Source organism: Trichoderma gamsii (genome assembly GCF_001481775.2).
Source record: "Trichoderma gamsii strain T6085 chromosome Unknown Scaffold_6.2, whole genome shotgun sequence".
Lineage (NCBI taxonomy): Eukaryota > Fungi > Ascomycota > Sordariomycetes > Hypocreales > Hypocreaceae > Trichoderma > Trichoderma gamsii.
Genome location: NW_020171343.1, coordinates 48,393 through 67,007, shown reverse-complemented (window position 1 = coordinate 67,007; position 18,615 = coordinate 48,393). Strand labels below are relative to the sequence as shown.

General features: G+C 48.3%; 5 protein-coding genes across 5 annotated transcripts; 2 read left to right on the top strand and 3 right to left on the bottom strand.

Annotated features, from left to right (window-relative positions):
• Positions 1–689: 689 nt before the first annotated feature.
• Positions 690–8,904, top strand: TGAM01_v202358 (protein required for conidial pigmentation; the record flags this gene model as incomplete). The annotated part of the gene is made up of 3 exons (XM_018804944.1): positions 690–1,325; positions 1,384–8,433; positions 8,494–8,904. 3 exons carry the CDS (start codon positions 690–692, stop codon positions 8,902–8,904), a joined length of 8,097 nt encoding a protein of 2,698 aa, XP_018661935.1.
• A 681-nt stretch (positions 8,905–9,585) lies between these two features.
• On the bottom strand, positions 9,586–11,310 carry TGAM01_v202357 (major facilitator superfamily transporter; the record flags this gene model as incomplete). The annotated part of the gene is made up of 8 exons (XM_018804945.1): positions 9,586–9,641; positions 9,698–9,841; positions 9,897–10,136; positions 10,194–10,693; positions 10,748–10,832; positions 10,891–10,990; positions 11,044–11,098; positions 11,159–11,310. The coding sequence occupies 8 exons, from the start codon at positions 11,308–11,310 to the stop codon at positions 9,586–9,588; spliced, it is 1,332 nt and encodes a 443-aa protein (XP_018661936.1).
• Positions 11,311–11,802: 492 nt separating this feature from the next.
• On the top strand, positions 11,803–14,201 carry TGAM01_v202356 (hypothetical protein; the record flags this gene model as incomplete). The annotated part of the gene is made up of 5 exons (XM_024548983.1): positions 11,803–12,008; positions 12,085–12,987; positions 13,054–13,440; positions 13,505–13,734; positions 13,789–14,201. The coding sequence occupies 5 exons, from the start codon at positions 11,803–11,805 to the stop codon at positions 14,199–14,201; spliced, it is 2,139 nt and encodes a 712-aa protein (XP_024406222.1).
• Positions 14,202–14,293: 92 nt separating this feature from the next.
• On the bottom strand, positions 14,294–15,142 carry TGAM01_v202355 (hypothetical protein; the record flags this gene model as incomplete). Its single annotated transcript, XM_018804947.2, has 1 exon — positions 14,294–15,142. One exon carries the CDS (start codon positions 15,140–15,142, stop codon positions 14,294–14,296), a length of 849 nt encoding a protein of 282 aa, XP_018661938.2.
• Positions 15,143–15,793: 651 nt separating this feature from the next.
• Positions 15,794–17,974, bottom strand: TGAM01_v202354 (aorsin precursor; the record flags this gene model as incomplete). The annotated part of the gene is made up of 5 exons (XM_018804948.2): positions 15,794–16,337; positions 16,438–16,563; positions 16,614–16,840; positions 16,900–17,434; positions 17,493–17,974. The coding sequence occupies 5 exons, from the start codon at positions 17,972–17,974 to the stop codon at positions 15,794–15,796; spliced, it is 1,914 nt and encodes a 637-aa protein (XP_018661939.2).
• Between the last annotated feature and the right edge of the window lie 641 nt (positions 17,975–18,615).

The following is an 18,615-nucleotide window of genomic DNA, read 5'->3' as shown; positions in this document are numbered from 1 at the left end:
CGCACAAAGCCCACAGCTAAGTCGAGTTGCGGTATGACCTCGCAGGCTCTTGATACTTCGACTTTAGCTGCGGGCCTTGACCTTAGCTGTGGATCTAGGTAAGCAATTGAAAATTACATTTCCATAGAAAATTCTTATACAACATAATAAATGACAATTGGGAAGTTACAACGCCTGCAACTAGAATTAAATTTGTAAGTGAATCCAAGTATAATCCGAGCCCTAGTCAAAGATACCACTTCTACACGTGGATAATCAAGGTTCTGATCTGCTAATAACGTGAGATATCAGTTGTGACGTGGCATATTCGGTTATCAAAGTAATACTGTGACATTTGTTGTAAGCTTAATTGAGTGGCATGAGAAGTAGCTCAAGCGGATATCAAAATACGGAGCATAGACTCCCCAGACCAGTATTCACATGCAGATTGTTTCAGCCTACGTGCACAATCCTCTTGCAATTTCGGGTTTTGCTCATCCTGGAGATGGATTGCGCTCAATTGTCTCACCCATACGTCTGCCTGCCTGGCTGAAGAACATGCCGGGTATCCAGATAGTCAACATTGAGTAAATCTTGACGATATCCGGATGTAAAACATATCAAGGCAGCCTTACCCACTCCAAATTGAGCGCCAATAATCACCTACATCTTCTTCAACAGGAGTGAACCCTTAGTGGCTCTATTCAAACATGTCGACTAGTAACGCCGCCACTGTTCTTCTATTTGGGCCACAGTGCCTTTCCTTTGACTCAGAGGCCCTCAAGCAGCTGAGGAGCCTAGTGGTCGAGAGTCACAGTAGCGTATGGCTTGATACAATTAGCGAGCTTCCAGGTTACTGGAAAACGCTTATCAGTAAATTTCCTGCTCTTGCCGCTCTCGGCGGCGGCGACCAGCTTCAAGAGCTCAACGCGTTCTTCAAAACCGGTACAATCACGCCCGCTCTTATTCAACTTCCCAACGTCATCCTAACCCCCATCGTGGTCCTTACACATCTGGCACACTACGTGAGATATGTTGAGCAACAGATCTCATCAACAGGTGGCGATGCTGAAGATATCTTTGCCTCTTTTGCTCAGCGTCACATTGAAACGCTTGGCTTCTGTACAGGCCTTCTGAGCGCTTTTGCTATTGCCAGCTCGTCAAACCGCTCCGAGCTTCATCAATATGGTGCTGCAGCAATTCGCCTTGCCATGCTTGTTGGAGCCATCGTTGACGCTCAAGAGGCTCCTGGAAGCGTCTATGGTCCATCTGAACTTTTTTCCGTCTCATGGAACACCCCTGAAACAGGCAACAAGATCAAAGAATTATTAGATCTCTTTCCAGAGGTGAGACCAGAAAATCAACAACTATTTCTCATCTTGTACTGATTTAGATCGCTTCAAGGCTTACATCTCTGTCTCATACGATGAGCGCAGAGCAACAATCACCACCGCCGAGAGCACTGCTGCTGCATTGCAACAAAAGCTTCGGGAGGCTGGGGTTACGGCCATGCTCGTTGGTCTCCGCGGGCGGTTCCATCACTCGTGCCATGCTGCCGACTTTGACTCTGCCATTGAGTTCTGCGCGTCTCATCTGGCTTTCCAGTTCCCCAGCGCTTCTCAAATTGCTGTTCCTATACGTTCAAACTCAGATGTTGGATGCATTAAGGAGGGCAAGTTGCATGAGATCGCTCTTAGGGCAATCCTTGTCGATCACTGCCACTGGTATGCTGCGTTATCAAAGATGTACAACAGCTTCTCCGACCCGCAGTCACTGTCTCTTGTCTCATTTGGACCGGAACGGTTCGTACCGCCGTCCATTGCTCGCAAGCTCGGCCAACGGCTGAATCATGTCGCCGACACCACTCTCGTTTCCTCAGTCTCGCCGATTTTGGGCAAACACCAGCAGGTAATATCACAGGACAGTATTGCGGTTGTTGGTATGGCCTGCAAGACTGCTGGTGCCGATGATGTTGCGGAGCTCTGGGACATCCTCTGCAAGGGGGAGTCACAGCACGTCGAGGTTACCCCTGATCGTGTCAATTTCCAAACTCAATGGAGAGACGTAGATCCCAAGCGAAAATGGTTTGGAAACTTCATTCGCGATCCTGATGCTTTCGACCACAAGTTCTTTAAGAAAAGCCCCAGAGAGGTATCTTCGTCGGATCCCCAGCAGCGGTTGTTGATGCAAGTGGCCTACCAAGCCGTCGAACAGTCTGGCTACTTCAACAAGGGGCAACTTGATAAGTCGGTTGGTTGTTATATCGGAGTCTGTTCAACCGACTACGAGAACAACGTTGCCTGCTATGCCCCGAACGCGTTCTCGGCAACGGGAAATCTACGAAGTTTCATCGCAGGCAAGGTCAGCCACTACTTCGGCTGGGAAGGACCCGCCATGACTCTTGATACCGCATGCTCGGCTTCTGCTGTCTCCATTCACTTGGCTTGTCAGGCCATCCTCAGCGGCGAATGTACCAGCGCCCTCGCCGGTGGTACCAATATCATGACGAACCCCTTGTGGTTCCAAAACTTGGCTGGAGCGACCTTCCTTAGCCCAACGGGTTCCTGTAAGCCTTTTGACTCCAAGGCTGATGGCTATTGCCGAGGCGAAGGTATCGCTGCTGTGTTTCTGAAGAAGATGTCTCTGGCCATCGCAGATGGTGATCAGATTATTGGCTGCCTAGCAGCGACCGCCGTCAACCAGAACCAAAACTGCACACCCATTTTCGTGCCAAATTCACCATCCCTATCCAATGTCTTTCAAACTGCCATGAACCGCGCCGGACTCGAGCCAGCACAGGTGACTGTCGTGGAAGCACACGGAACTGGAACCCCGGTGGGTGATCCTGCAGAATACGAAAGCATCAAGAAAGTCTTCGGAGGGCCTATTCGATCGGCGCCTCTCTATATGAGCTCCATCAAGGGATTGATCGGCCACACTGAGTCGGTATCTGGCGTTCTATCACTGATCAAAGTTCTTCTCATGATCCAGGAGGGTTATGTCCCTCCACAAGCAAGCTTCCAGTCGATGAACCCTCTTATTCATGCTTCTCCGTCAGACATGATTGAGGTGCCAACCAGCCTGAAGCCTTGGAAGAATGAGTTCCGAGCCGCTCTCATCAACAACTACGGCGCCTCTGGATCTAATGCGTCCATGGTTGTCACGCAAAGCCTACCAGTTCAGGGCCAGCTCAGCAGTGCCGCTCCCATTCACGCCGCCAATATCAAGCATCCGTTTTGGCTCAGTGGTTATGATGAAAAGAGCATTCGACAATACGCTGGCAAGCTTCTCGGTCTCCTAAAATGTAAAACGACTCCTGGAAAAGCTACGCCTGCTGTCTCTCAGCTCTCTTTTAATGTCTCTCGACAGTCGAACCGATCTCTGCCGCACAAAGTCATCTTCACTTGCGGCTCCACTACTGAGCTTGAGAATACCCTTTTTGAACTCAACAGCGGCCAGTCGAGCCTCTCCATCAGCCAAAAAAAGCCAGCGAGACCGGTCGTCTTGTGCTTTGGAGGCCAAGTCTCTACCTTTGTCGGACTCGATCGGCAGCTGTATGACAACGTGAAACTCCTTCGCACATATTTGGATCAATGCAACTCTGCCCTCAAGTCCATCGGCTTGGATGGCATCTACCCCGAGATCTTTCAGCGCAGCCCTATCCAGGACACTGTCAAGCTGCAAACAATGCTTTTCGCCATGCAGTATTCCTGTGCCAAGTGCTGGATCGACTGCGGCGTCGAGGTTGCTGCAGTGGTTGGCCATAGCTTCGGAGAGATCACTGCTCTCTGCATTTCTGGAGTTCTGTCTCTCCAAGACACCGTGAAACTTGTTGCTGGCCGTGCACGTATTGTGCGGGACACTTGGGGCCAAGACTCGGGCGCTATGATGGCCGTTGAGGCCGACCTTGACGTTGTTACTAGCCTACTAGACGAGGCTAACAAGGGCTGCGAGGCCATCGATACGGCCTGTATAGCATGTTTCAATGGACCCCGTAGCTTTACACTCGCCGGATCGTCCAAGACTATGGACAGGATTCAGGAGATTCAGTCTCGGAACACGACTTTTGCCGCTATGCGGACAAAGAGACTCAATGTCACCAATGCGTTCCACTCGGCCCTTGTTGAGCCCCTTGTTGAAAACCTGGAACGGGTTGGCGAGGACCTCACATTCAAGGAGCCTCACACTCCCATGGAGAGGGCCACTGAGGCGAAGACGACTAGTACCCCAACTGCCAAATTTACCGCGGAGCATATGAGGTTCCCGGTGTACTTCAACCACGCGGTGCAGCGCCTTGCGAAAGAGTTCCCATCTTGCATCTATCTTGAGGCGGGCTCTAGCTCAACCATAACTATCATGGCCAGCCGAGCTCTTGGAGCCCCCTCGGAGTCTCATTTCCAGGCCATGAACCTTACCAGTGACAATGCTGTCCAGAGTCTGGTGGATGCCGCTGCAAGCCTCTGGAAGGAAGGCGTTCCCGTTCAGTTCTGGGGACACCACTCTGTGCAAACTCGAGAGTATGACACCATCCTCTTGCCTCCGTACCAGTTCGAGAAGTCAAAGCACTGGCTCGAAATGAAGATTCCATCCAAGGCGATTGAAGGCGTTGCCGCCGTTCCCCAAGCGAAGACCATTGAACTGCCCAAGGGACTTTGGACATTTATGGGCTATCAAGATAAGAAACAAAAGGTGGCCCGCTTCGTGATCAATACTGGAGTCCCCGAATATCAAGAATTTGTTTCTGGACATACCATTGCCGGCACTGCGCCGATCTGCCCTGCAACCCTCGAGGTCGACATGGCCGTTGAAGCTCTCAGTAGCATCCGGCCTGATCTTTTCACCTCGGGATTTCTTCCTCAGATTCAACGAGTCGACAACCAGGCTCCTATCTGCATTGATCCCTCTAGAGTTGTCCATCTCGACTTTGAAGCTGCTGATGCCGATGGCCGGGTTTGGGATTGGAAGATAGTCAGTAGCCATCTGGAAAAGTCAGGGGGTACTATCCTGCATGTCACTGGAAAGATTACCTGGCGTTCCAAGCAAGATCCCAATTACAGGGATGAGTTCGCCAGGCTCCAGCGTCTTGTGCCTCACGAGCGCTGCAAGCGCGTGTTGGAGACTGATGAAGCAGATGACATTATCCAGGGCCGTAATATCTACACTGCCTTCTCCAGCGTGGTAGACTATGGTGAGCAATACCGTGGCGTAAAGAAACTCGTGGGTCGCGGCAACGAGTCTGCTGGTCGCGTAACTATGGGACACGCTGGAAAGACTTGGCTCGACACGCACCTTTCCGACTGCTTCAGCCAAGTTGGCGGTATCTGGGTCAACTGTATGACTGATTCTGATCCGGCTGACATGTTCATTGCCAACGGCTTCGACCAATGGATGAGATCCCCCGACGCTGCCTCTGGAAAGACAGATGCCAGGCCAAAAGTATGGGATGTCTTTGCGTCTCATCATCGCGCCTCCGAAAAGGCGTATGTCACAGACATCTTCATATTCGATGCTGCTTCAGGCCAGCTGACGGAGGCGATTCTGGGAATAAACTATCACAAAGTCCCCAAGCTGTCAATGAGCAAGGTCTTGGCCAGACTCACCTCTCCCGCCTTTCTCAAACAAGGTGCCCCTTCGACTACAGGCCCTGCTACCAAAGCTGCTGTGGCATCTGGGGCAGCAACAGCAGTTACATTGACCAGCAAACCTATCAAGGCTGCTAAAACTGTCAAGGAAAAGAAGCCTAAGAAGGAAAAGGTGAGCAAAGTCTCTGATGTCGCTGCCAAGTGCCGGAGCCTGCTTGGTACCATGTGTGGTTTGGAGCCAGGCGAGATCAAAGATGAGTCAACACCAGCTGATCTGGGCATCGACTCTCTCATGGGCATGGAGGTCGCTCGAGAAATAGAAAGCGAATTCAAGTGTGAATATCCCGCAGAAAGCCTCATGGATATCAACACCTTCCTTGAGATGGTAAGAAGCATCGAATCTGTCTTGGGTGTGACTCCAAACGTTGAAGATGAGTCCGACTCAGAAAGTGACATCTCGGATGATGGTGCTTTTGATGATACGCCATCAGAATCACTTGATGATACGTCGTCACAAAGTTCTGTCCCCACCAACAACGCTGATGTCCAAGAGTATCTCGCAGAATTCTTAGGACTCGAGAAGGCGGATGTTGCATTGGAAACTCTCCTGCGCGATCTTGGTGTAGACTCGCTTCTCTCCACGGAACTGCGAATGGATATTTCTGGCAAGTTTGATGTTCATATTAGCGAGTCCGTGGCCATTGAAGAGCTCTCTGTCAAAGAACTTCAGGAGAAGATCAACGGGGTCCCTTCTGAGAGTCCAAAACCAGCTGCTACGAAGTCTAAGAAGCACGCTGAAGCAACGGTCTCGCCTGTTGCAGCTCCTAAGCCATCTTACAGTGCTGTGTCAATGCCACGAGGCGATTTAGATCTTCCGACATCCAAAGTCCTTTCCGCCTTTGGGGAGACGAAGCGCCTTACTGACCAGTTCATTGAGGATTACAGATGTGTCGGATATCTTGATGCTGTATATCCCAAGCAGACTCGCCTCTGTATTACTCTAACAGTCGAAGCTTTTGAGAAGCTCGGATGCTCTCTGAGGGACGCAGCCCCTGGTCAGAAGTTGACTCGCGTCTCTGGCGCAGCTAGCCAGCAGAGGCTGGTCGACCATCTTTACTTGATTCTTGAACGCGACGCTCGTCTGATTGACGTCGTCAATGGCGAGATAACCCGAACTGATCTTCCCGTTCCTGACAAGTCCAGTAAAGCCATTTTGGATGATCTTGTAAAAGAATTTCCCGACCATGTATTTGCCAATAAGTTGGCTTACTATGCGGGCGCTCAACTCGCCGATGTCATCACTGAAAAGACAGACGGAGTCAAGGTGGTCTTTGGTTCTGCCGAAGGACGAGACTTGGTCTCTGGCCTGTACGGAGACTCGTTACTGAACAAGCTCTCATACAAGATGATGGAGGATTTCTTGAAGCGCCTTGCTGCGTCTCTGCCGATGCACGAAGGCAAGCTCAAGATCCTCGAAATGGGCGCTGGCACAGGCGGCACTACAAAATGGCTGGTTCCTCTTGTTGCGAGCCTCGGCATCCCAGTTGAGTACACATTCACAGATTTGTCGCCAGGCTTCGTCGCGGCTGCCAGAAACAAGTTCAAGCAGTATCCATTTATGAAATACGCGGTACATGACATTGAAAAGGCTCCGCAAAAGGACCTGGTTGCCACCCAGCACATTGTTGTGGCCAGCAATGCTATTCACGCAACGACACACATGGTGAAGTCGCTGGAGAACACTCGGCAATTCCTCCGGCCCGATGGATTCCTCATGATGCTTGAAATGACTGAGACGCTCTCGTGGGTTGATATCATCTTTGGTCTCTTTGAGGGCTGGTGGCTCTTCAAGGATGGTCGTAATCATGCCATTGCAAATGAATCACGATGGGAGGAGACTCTACACTCTGTTGGATATGGTCATGTCGACTGGACTGATGGCTATCTCCCAGAGACTCTCATTCAGAGAGTATTCATCGCTCTTGGCTCGGGTTCACAGAAGGATCGTCTCCCACTCGATCCTAAGCCCTTGCCTAAGCATATGCTTACTGATCTGCCTGCTCGTGAGGCAGCAGTGGGAAACTTTGTGCAAAAGTATTCTAGTGGTTTTGCCCCAGCGGCTCAGACCGGTACATCAAATGCTTCGAGCACAAACGAGGCATGCATACTCGTCACAGGAGCAAGTGGCAGTTTGGGAGCCCATCTCGTCGCCCATCTCTCCAAGCTTCCGGAGGTGAAGTCGGTGATTTGCCTAAATCGAAGGAGCGCTACGGACCCTGATACCCGACAGCGTGAATCTTTCCGCAGCAAGGGAATCACACTTCAAGCTGATGAGCTGTCCAAGCTGAAGGTTATCGAGACGGACACATCAAAGCCGAACCTCGGTCTCGCCGATGGCGATTATCTATCTCTGAGCACTCAGATCACCCACATTGTCCATAACGCGTGGCCCATGAGCGCCAAGAGACCCATCAACGCTTTTGAGAACCAGTTCCAAGTTCTCAGGAATCTCATCGATCTCGCCGCCGCGGCTTCTGCCGCTCGCCCACCGGGCTTCAAGGTCGGGTTCCAATTCGTATCCTCCATCGCTACGACCGGCCACTATCCACTATGGAGCGGCAAGGTCCGCGCCCCAGAGGAGAGAGTTGAGATCAATTCTGTTCTGCCGTCTGGTTACAGTGACGCCAAGTATGCCTGTGAGAAACTCCTCGACGAAACTCTTCACAAGCACCCTGATCGGTTCCGAACCATGGCTGCTCGCATCGGCCAGATTGCCGGTTCAACTTCCAGCGGCTATTGGAACACTGTTGAGCATTTCTGCTTCCTGGTAAAGTCTGCGCAGACTCTGTCGGCTGTTCCTGACTTCAACGGGGTACGTGCCGCATCTCCCATCTCCGCTTTAGAATCATCATCGCTAACTATTCATGAATAGGTCCTTTCTTGGTGTCCTGTCGACATCGTTGCCGGAACCCTATCAGATCTCCTTCTCGCAGACAATACCCCCTACCCCATCTACCACGTTGACAACCCTGTCCAGCAGCCGTGGAAGGAGATGACTCCACGCCTTGCCGACGCTCTGGGCGTTCCATCCGATCATATCGTCCCATGGTCGGACTGGCTCACTCGGGTCCGGCAGTCGCCCCTCCCAGAAACCGAAAATCCTGCCGTGCGTCTTGTGGGCTTCCTAGAAGAACACTTCCTCCGTATGTCGTGCGGTGGCCTCATCTTGGACACAGCCAAGTCTTGCGAACACTCGAAGACTTTGGCTGCCACTGGTGCAGTAAGCGAGGAGACTTTGAAGAAATATGTTCGCGCTTGGAGAGAGTGCGGATATTTGAGGTGAAAACAGTAAAAGTGTGTAGAACGAGTTGGCGGTACTCGTTTCGTCTATCGCCGGAGGCTCCGGGTTTCTCAATTTATATTAATGACTTAGAATCATGATCATAGTTAGAATTGAAACATAACAGCTTTTACAATAACGGCGTTGAGATACAAATATGAAGAAAATATCATAAAGTATGTTTCTCCATTTTGAAAGCCAAGGTCAACATAGAGCACATGAAGGCGAGATACCTACTATTCGCGCTCAAGAGCTGCTACATATTCACTGGGTCTTATCGTTACGGATCCAAGGTTTTAATGGGATCGCCAAACGCTCTTTGAGCCGCTATAACTCTAGTAGTAAGGAAAGGACCAATAGCTCCTCCATAAAATTTAGATGGCGCAGCCCTTGATGCCACAAGCTAGGCAGCAAGGCAAGGCTTCTAAACACTTAGCAGCTTGTACGAATATATTTTTGATCAGTGTAAATAACAAAGTGTTAGCGATAGTCGTTATTTAACTATGTCTAATCCACTAAACGCAAATCTAAATGCTATCGAACGCCATATCTAAAACCCAGCACATCCTAATAATGTACAAAAGAGGACCTTGATGCATAACTATGATCATGCCCAGCTAGCAGGCAAGTCTTATACTATGCCTTTCTCCATAACTCATTTGTTTGAACTACCGCAATACTTATCTAATCATTCTTTCCTCTGCGGTATAATTCACCTTTCTTGATAGTAAGAATTAGGGCTGCGAACATTGCGTTAGCTAAGGTACTTGCTACTTGAGGATGACGCGAAACTTACAGCAAATGGTAGCAGCAACGAACATCGCGCCAGCGTAGACTTGTACGTCGAGAAAGCCGTCTCTGCCGGGCTTCTTCAAGCTTAGAGCAATCGCCTCCGCAAAAGTATACGGTAAGGCTAATGTCAGGGTTGAAAGAGAAATGACTTGACAAAAGTATCAGCGGTACTGTCCTTTTGGAACCTGAAAGTCAATACATACCAGGTTGCATCTTTTCAAGGCCAAAAATTGATGCTGTCATCACCGCAAAAGTGGCCCACATGATGCTGGGAAACATTCCCAATAATCCATACACCATGAGCGCGCCGTAGGACTTACCGCCAAAAATCCAGATGAAGAATGTGAATAAGGCGGAGATGAATGTTCCAAGTGTAGTGATTCGAATTGTGCCGAATCTGTCACCCATGAAACCGATAATCGGACGTCCTATGCCAGTCGAAACTATAGTAAAAAAAAACGTCAGTATTATGAAGCTCATCAAGCGAAACTATTACGCACGGTTGAACATCGCAGACACCAGAGAGCCCTGCTGCGCAGAAAATCCAACTTGTTGGGCATAATCCGATAAAGAAAAGACGACGGCAACATAGCCAAGACTAGATAACCATCCCCATCCTAAGAACAACCAGAAGTCAGGCAGCTTGAAAAGCTTCAAGTCGAATGCGGTGGCGGAAACCTTTGTGCCGTGGTTGCGATCTTTGAGGAAAAGAGCACTGGTTATCAGCACAACAAAACATATGATGGCCATGATCCGGAATGTCCAAGCAATTCCCATGCGTTGGATCATGGCGTTTGCCGCCAGAGAATATGTAAGGCCGCCAAATCCTGTGCCGCCTGTTGCGATGCCATTTGCGAGCGCTCGCCGTTTCTTGAACCACTTGGCAACCAGGCCGGCAGTTGCGGTATAACAAATTCCCATACCAATACCATAACACACGCCTTGACTGAGAATGAGCTCCCAGATAGTTTTCGCGAAAGATGCTCCGACATAGGCGCCACTATTAGTTTATGAGTGAGTATTCCTGACAATGTGGCAGGGAGGGAGAGCATACGATATAAACAGCCCACCCATGATGACAGTCGCTCTTAGGCCTACTTTGTTGAATAGGATTGTGGCGAATGGAGATACGATAAAAGCTTGCAAACAGGTCAGTTAATTTCTCATCAATAAGCGGTGTCGCAGTTATATACGAACCAACTGAAAAACTGAGGCCTCCGACGAAAGCGAATTGTAACGGCGTCGCTCCTGGGAAATGGTCATGGGCGAGATAGAAGGCTAAGAATACGCCAAACATCTGGGCGCTATTGTCAATACATCATTGCCAATAAATCTACAACAATCACTTACTGAATTGATGCCAAAAGAGTGAGCCAAGATCAGCCAGACAGCAGCTACCACGACCCTATCACAAAATGATGAGTATCAATTAAGTTAAACATATTCTTCTCCCATTGAGCCTTACCAGCCATAGCCGCCTTCTTTGAATTCCTCCTCTTCGTGCTTGGGCTTCTCTGAATCTGTAGGCCCATTTTCCGAACCGCGCTCTGTGGTCTCTCCGTCGTCCAACGGCTGGATAATACCGGGCGGCGTTTCAAAATCCTTGCTAGAGCCCATGTCTTAAGCAGTACGTTACTGGCGACAGCAAAGCACCAAAGAATCTTTGAAGAAGAGACTGAAGCATTTCTCTGGCTTGTCATTTATACAGACCAGGTGGTATTGTAATAATAACCGAGGAGCACCTCCTCCCCATATCTCCGACACTATGCCTCAAGTAGCGAGATTCAACACCAAAGTAAGCCAGTAGAAACGGAAGGATATCTCCGACGAATAGCAGCCAATCATATGTGGCTTTTACCTCCTACCGCTACTCCGCTGTCCAATCATTATATCATCTTATTTCCTAGTCCGCCCCGCAACCCCAGTTTCCCAGCATGGCTCGCTGTCATCGCTTCCTTCATCGTCATCTAAGAGCCTGTTAGCACCAAAAACTTTATTATCTTCAATGTCTTAATCATCTTTTCTCTCTGACACGATATCTCCGCGCTTCGTACTCCATTAAATATTCATAATCGCAATCCTGCGGCTGCGACTCCTAAAATCGGAGCAATGGATGAAAAGCCGCCAAGGCCTACGGCGGCTATAACACGTCGTAAGCGCAACAGACTTCGAAAATCTTGTCATCCATGTCGCCTCCGGAAATCAAAATGCGATGGAACTCGGCCTTCTTGCCTTACATGTTTGAGTAGAGGCCAGCCTAATTTGTGTACATATGAGCAAACTCAACCTGGACAACCTAAGAAAACATCAATCCGGTATGTCCGCGGCTCTAATATGGTGTTGACTTTGGCTTCATCATAAACGTGTAAACTAACTTCATGCCTCGTCAAGAAATATACCTTCTCTACCTTCGAAGAACAAGGTTAATCTTGAAAGTCCACCCACTGGAACGCCTGGTGGAACTCTTATAGGATCGGTCCCGAATCTCACTCCTCATGTCTCCTCAAAATCATGGTCGCCAGAGAGCATTCATAGAGAAAGCGAGATACCTATCTCTAGCGAGAATCCTCAGCCACTCGAAAAGTCCATCCGACAAAATGAATCCATATTCGGGCCACCCTCGACTCATTCATTCATAAGCCGAGTTGCTGCTACGATAGAGCCAGTCAACAAGAAACCAGCGCCGCCTAGTAACTTGTTCTCGGGAAAGCCATATCTCAATGACCCAATTGGATTTACAGTCTCGAATACTAATGATGTTTCCATGGACATTGATGCTCTTCTGCTACCTGAAAAAAAATTGGCGGACTCTCTTATGAACACGTATCGGCGGTTCTCATTTCCCATATTTCCCGTATTACACTGGCCTAGCTTCATGGAGAAATATGATAATCTCTGGAGGTCTACCGAGTCCTTTTCACTGTCAAAGTATACGGGCAACGATATGCTCCTACTCTCCATAGTCAATGTTGTCTTAGCCATTGGCTGCCAGCGATCTGAACACTGTCCAGCCGAATGGAGAACGCGAGATGCCGAATCATTGTATAGGCGGTCGGTTCGCTTGGTATCAGCTGAAACATTAGACGAATACTCCTTTGAAGCGGCGCAATTATTTATCCTGCGTGTAATTTACCTTCAGTATACGTCTTTTGCCTCAAGATGCTGGAGTACGCTTGGCGTTGCCCAGAGAGTTGCTTACGGGCTTGGACTTCATAAAGATGCCCCAGAGTCAACAAGCCAGCTGGAACGGGAGATGAGACGTAGGGTATGGCATACTTCCCTTATAATGGACAGGTGAGAACTATATGTTCGCGGTCAAACCCAGAGCTAGAAATGAATATGCTAATTTACAAACAATAGTATAGCCTCGTACACGTTCGGATGGCCTATAGCGACGAGCAGAACAAATTATGTGCCCCTTCCACAAGCAATCGACGACGAATATTTATTAGAAGAAGGCGAAGGTCACCAACCGGCAAATAAGCCTTCCAGGCTAGAGTTTTTCCGTAACTATCTCCAGCTATCCGAAGTTCCTCGCGAAATTACAGATAGCATGCATGCGTTGGGGCAGAACTCGATTGAACAGGGCTCAACTACATCTCTAACTCATTATGTCAGCGAAATGCCAAAGTATTGTCTGCAGTTGGATGAAATGTTAGACAACTTACCGAGCCAGCTCCAAGAGGTAAACCAGTCTGTTGTCGAAGAAGAATGCTTCAGGGTCCAAAGCCTAGTTCTCAGTATACGGTAAGTTGGAAAAGAAGAAAAATCCATTGGAAAGCTAAGGATGCTAACTATGTTTTTCATCCAGTTCGACTTATGTCCGACTTTCCATTCTTCGCCCCTGTCTTCTGGCAACTGTCGCGAACAGAACAATACGTTCAGAGATGCTGAAAGCTAAAAGCGGCAATAGAAGCTTAGCTATGGGGCTGCTTCACGATATCAATAAGCTTTGCGTCTCCACGGCACGAACAGTTATTAATAGAGCGCACAAGAATGCCCATCTTATGTACCAGGCCTCTACTTGGCATACATTACGAGGTGGGCTAGATCACATAGAGTCTCCAATGTCCGTACCAATCTAATCATTTACAGTGACTTTTGGTTCGGCAACAGTCTTATTAGCGGCTAGCCTACTTCCAGAATTGCACGTTGACTTAGATCAAGAGCCAGATAAGACTATATGGGAGCAGACCATTGCAATCTTTGAACTCTATATGTCATACGATATCTCTGCGCAGGGAGGACTTCAGGCATTACGCGAGTATCGGCAGAAATTTGAAACGGCCAAGAAGCGTGAGGAGCCTTCAAAACCCGAACTGGGCTGTGCTGATATACCGCCAATTTCTCAGGGCAATACAATGATTGGCTTACCCCCTGAAATTTCTACTGGGCTGGATAATATATTCCTTGGTGCTGGCGCCTCGGGTCCTGACGGAGATCTTTCACAGGCATTTTTCGATTGGAATTGGCTCGATTTTGACATTACGGAGGTAATGAGACCATAGAACCTTATGATGCAATTGTTTTTAGATATACATCTGCCGCATTAAAAGCGTATCTCAAGGGCAAGGTTATTAATGTATAGATGTTCGACTAGTTATAAAGTACAAAACTCGATAATGTCTCTGAATGTCTCTTCTCCCTTTTCGATCCATGGAAAATGGCCACAATGCTCATATATCACAAGCTTGGATCCAGCTATCCCTTTTTGCGTCGCAATACCCTGTGTCGGTGTACAAACTGGATCCGCCTGGCAAAAGATCATGAACGTTTTTGCTGAGACTTTGTCGAGTTCTTGCTCTTGATGTTGATCTTTTTGGTCACTCCCATGTAGAAGTCGGTAGTTCCACAAGGAAACAGTCTGAAGGCTGTTAAATTCTTTGGACTGAACAGCAGCATCGGGATTCCAAAAATACACGGGTAGAAATGAGCGGATTATCGAGGCAAATTTCTCATCGGAGAGATCATCCCACGAAGAAGTCCATGCTTTAAGCGGAGCATGCATCTTCGGATCCTTTTTCTTTTCAATAATCGAGTTTTTCAACGACTCACTGTCGTCAAAGCCTTCTAGACGGTGGTTCAAGAGAACAAGACGGTCCACTTTGTCGGGATATCTTATAGCGTACCACAGAGCAATGGTGCCGCCGCCTGAGTGGCCCAGTAAAAACGGAATAGTTTTCAGGTGCAATTCCTGGCGAAGGTACTCTATATCATCTGCGAGATGCCAACAAGTCATCTCAGATGCAGCCGGTCTTGTGGATTTTCCGTTTGCTCTTAACTCGAGATGAATCAGGGTAAATGTTTGTTCCAATGGGGCAAGGCCCTCTTGGAGGTATAGCGAGGAGAGTCCCCAAGCTGGCGGTGTAACGATCATGATAGGTCCACTGCCGCGCTTATAATAATGCAGCTTAGAACCTATCTTCGTCTCGAATACATTTTCCTCCATGATCGACCAATAACTGAGATGTTTCTCTGTAGTCAGTAATGTGCATGCAAAGAAGGCTACAATTTTTGCTGTATTGGCTCTGGGAATAATTGATGTGCTGCTAGCAGCAACTTTATAAGACTTAAATAGTATCCCAGAGCAAGTGGCCATCTCCGGACGTCAGTAGGATGTCCAATTATTGATGGTGAGACCGGAGAAAGTGCCGGGGTTGATTCAATGCTCAACACTTTCTCAAATGGGAGCGTCCCCAATCGGCTCCACACCTTTTAGACCAGCCACCATTTCTTTGGGGATCAGTCTTGGCATTAATCAATGTTAATACCTAGATGGTGTGTATGGCACTACACGTGGCCATAGAGTATGCCTCTACTCGGAATCCTATTCAGCTAATCTTTTAATTGCTGTTATAAATTGCACTCAACAAAACAAGGCGTTTGGTTATTACATCATTTTCATCCTTAACAAGAGGGTGTCAATTCTGGATCGCTGGAGCCAACAAATCTACCCCACTGTTAGGCGGCCGATCAGTGCGAAGAGACACCGGGTTTCAAATACGAGATTAGGAACTATTCCCATAAACTTGATCTGATCACTTTCGCGGTCACCAGGACATTGAAGATTGTTTTGTGCTAGCTATGTCGTAAGAGCTATTTATGGCAAGTTCAAAAAGACCTCCAACATTTTGGCATAGTTGATTGTGCCCAAGCCAGTGGTGGGATCCCATCCCGGTGTGGCATTGAAAGCCAAAGATCCGCAAACTGAATTATTGCCAGATGTAATATCGTTGAAAATATGAGAGTTTTGATAGAATATAGGATTCACAAAACCCACAAGGGACTTTCCAACTGCAAGGCGCTCCTCATTCACTCGGTTGATCAATGAGGCCACGATTGGAGTAGATGCACTGGTTCCTGAAGCATTGTCGGGAGCCGGATCAGGGGTTGTGAACATGGGCAGATTCCAGCCGACAGCACTGACATCGGGGAATCCACGACCAGAAGCATTGTACGCATCGGTTGGTAGTCGGTTATACTTTTTGTTGTAGCTTTCAACTGCCTCATCTTGATACCACGGACGAGAATAATTATAGGAAAAGCCTCCCGACGACGCGTATTGTCTACCGTAAGGATTGGCCACAACTTCTTTAAAGTCAGGCTTCAGCATTGTAGCGCCAACCGATAGAACATATGGGCAGCTATAAGAAGAAGGAGAGTAACGGTTAGCTGACGGGTACCTGAACAGCCAGTATTCAAGGTTATCGCAAGGCACAAGATGAGATATATGAGACTACTTACTTTGAAGGATACTGCGCCGTTGTATGGTATTCGTCATAGCCTATACCACAAATCTCCGACACGCTAGTTCCAGAGTCACCACTAGCAACTACAACTGTAGTGCCCATGAGCCCTAGCTTCATGAACCTGTTCAAGGTAAGCAAAGGCTTGAAATGATACGCAAAGATGAAGCTTACTCATTGCACTGGCGGAACATATAATTGACAGGGAGTTTATACTCTAAGCCACCATATGATACGGAAAAGACGTTGGTAGAGTTCACGGTTCCACAGGCGGTTGGTCCTTGGTAAAAGTCGGGACTCGTTGAGTTTTCGCTTCCAGGAGTTCGATTCTGGTTAGGATACACAGGATCAATGTCCGGATCATTTCCAGTCTCGCCGAAGGCTGAATATGTACAGTAAGACTGTTCAGACAGTTAGTAACTTGGTGCATCAGCAATATGTATCAGAACCACAAGGTTACCCCGTCAATGGCGTCAAGCCAGTCTTGAAACCAGCCGAGATGAGAGTCTAGCCCATAGCCAGTATAATATATGTCGTCCGACTGATAAATGGTGATGTTTTGGGGGTATATCAGTGGAAAAGCTATTTGTACATCCATATCAGCTTCGACGCCTTGGTTGTATTCGCCGTAATGCCAGGCGCTCAAGTCAATTGAGACGTTAGCCGGTCTTGTCCCTGTCGGTACGTTTGGTGCGTATTTTTCTACAAAAGCATCCAATGACTGTGGACTGTACCAAGATCCGAACTCGAAAAGGCCCAGAGTATTTCCAGGTGCAGCCTTATCGCCAAGTGGGACATTATAGAGTTTTCGAACACAATCCGGTGTTACTAGATCGTAGCATGAACTATTGGCGGCATCTCGTGACTGCAGCTGACTGGCATTCGACCGGTCCATTCCGTGTTTTGTGGGAGACGACCTTTTCGGCCCTGCCATTAGAGAAACTCCTGGGTGCACGAAATCCACATGGTCTCTAACATAATGTGGGAGTTGATACCTATAGAAGTGAGAAAAACAGTCCAAAGAAACGGATAATATGGGCAAATAAAACATACTCGTCGCATCCAACGGCACTGCGACTCTCAATGCTGTGATCGTATGTATAATACTCTGTTTGGAGCAAGCTTTCTGCTTCCGCGGCGGATGCATTGAATGTCAGCCATCCATTACCTCTCGAATGCTGGATTCTGTCTGCCGTAATCCCAGTGCTATCGAGCCATCTCTTCACCGTGTCCACGGTGTCTTTCGATGGCTCGAACATTTCTGCGACTTGCTGTCTCGTCCAGTGCTTGCCATAGCTCGCGGAACTCGGGTCTGATACATCTCGAAGTAGCTCAGCACCGCGTTCCAAGTTTCGCTGGGTAAGTCCAATTCGCATAGGGAGGACATCTCTAGCGTCAATTCGATCTCGCTTTACCCAGGCGTCCCGCTTGCCGATATCTCGCCTCTCGTGTGTGGCATAGCCGTTTGTTGATGGTACAGCAGCAACGGCTGCTGCTGTCAAGATGCCGTAAGCGGCAAGTTGAGATAACCCCATACTAAAAGTCGACTACAATCACACAAATATGAGACAATGTTCATATAAGTCTGTTAATGCTGCTTGGAGCGAGGCACGAGGGTCGAGGAACGAGCTTCCTTTATAGAAGTGATTCTCTCCCGAAGGGCATGTTAACCCATGTCTAGGCTCGTATTCCGGGGATCGATCGGCCACAGACAGCCCTGGAAATCTGATCTTAGGCTGTATGAAATTCTTCACTTGTTCAAATCAGGCAATTCATCAGTTCTGTTTATAGCCCAGATTCGACCTGCCTGAACTACTTCTCTATAGGGTTCTACGTCTACAGCAAATTCCTAGGCCAGTACAGCCTATGCGCCTGCTTTTACCTGATCATCTACTATAAGTACTGGCTGTGATTTTTCTCACGCCTAGCGCCTAAGAACACGGGCGCTCGCGAATTTTTCACATTGTCAGGTTCACTGAAAAAAAGAGCAAATAATAATAAGCTCAATGACAGCTGCGAGCGGAATGATTATTTAGAATCTCATATAGAATTAGCCCAGCAGATGCACATATTGCAGGTTTTCAGGGTCATAAGGACAGGCGGTGTACGCCCATTTAAAGCATCGAGAGCTTCAGCGTCACTGTACTTCTTTACATAAGCTTCTCGTAATACTTTT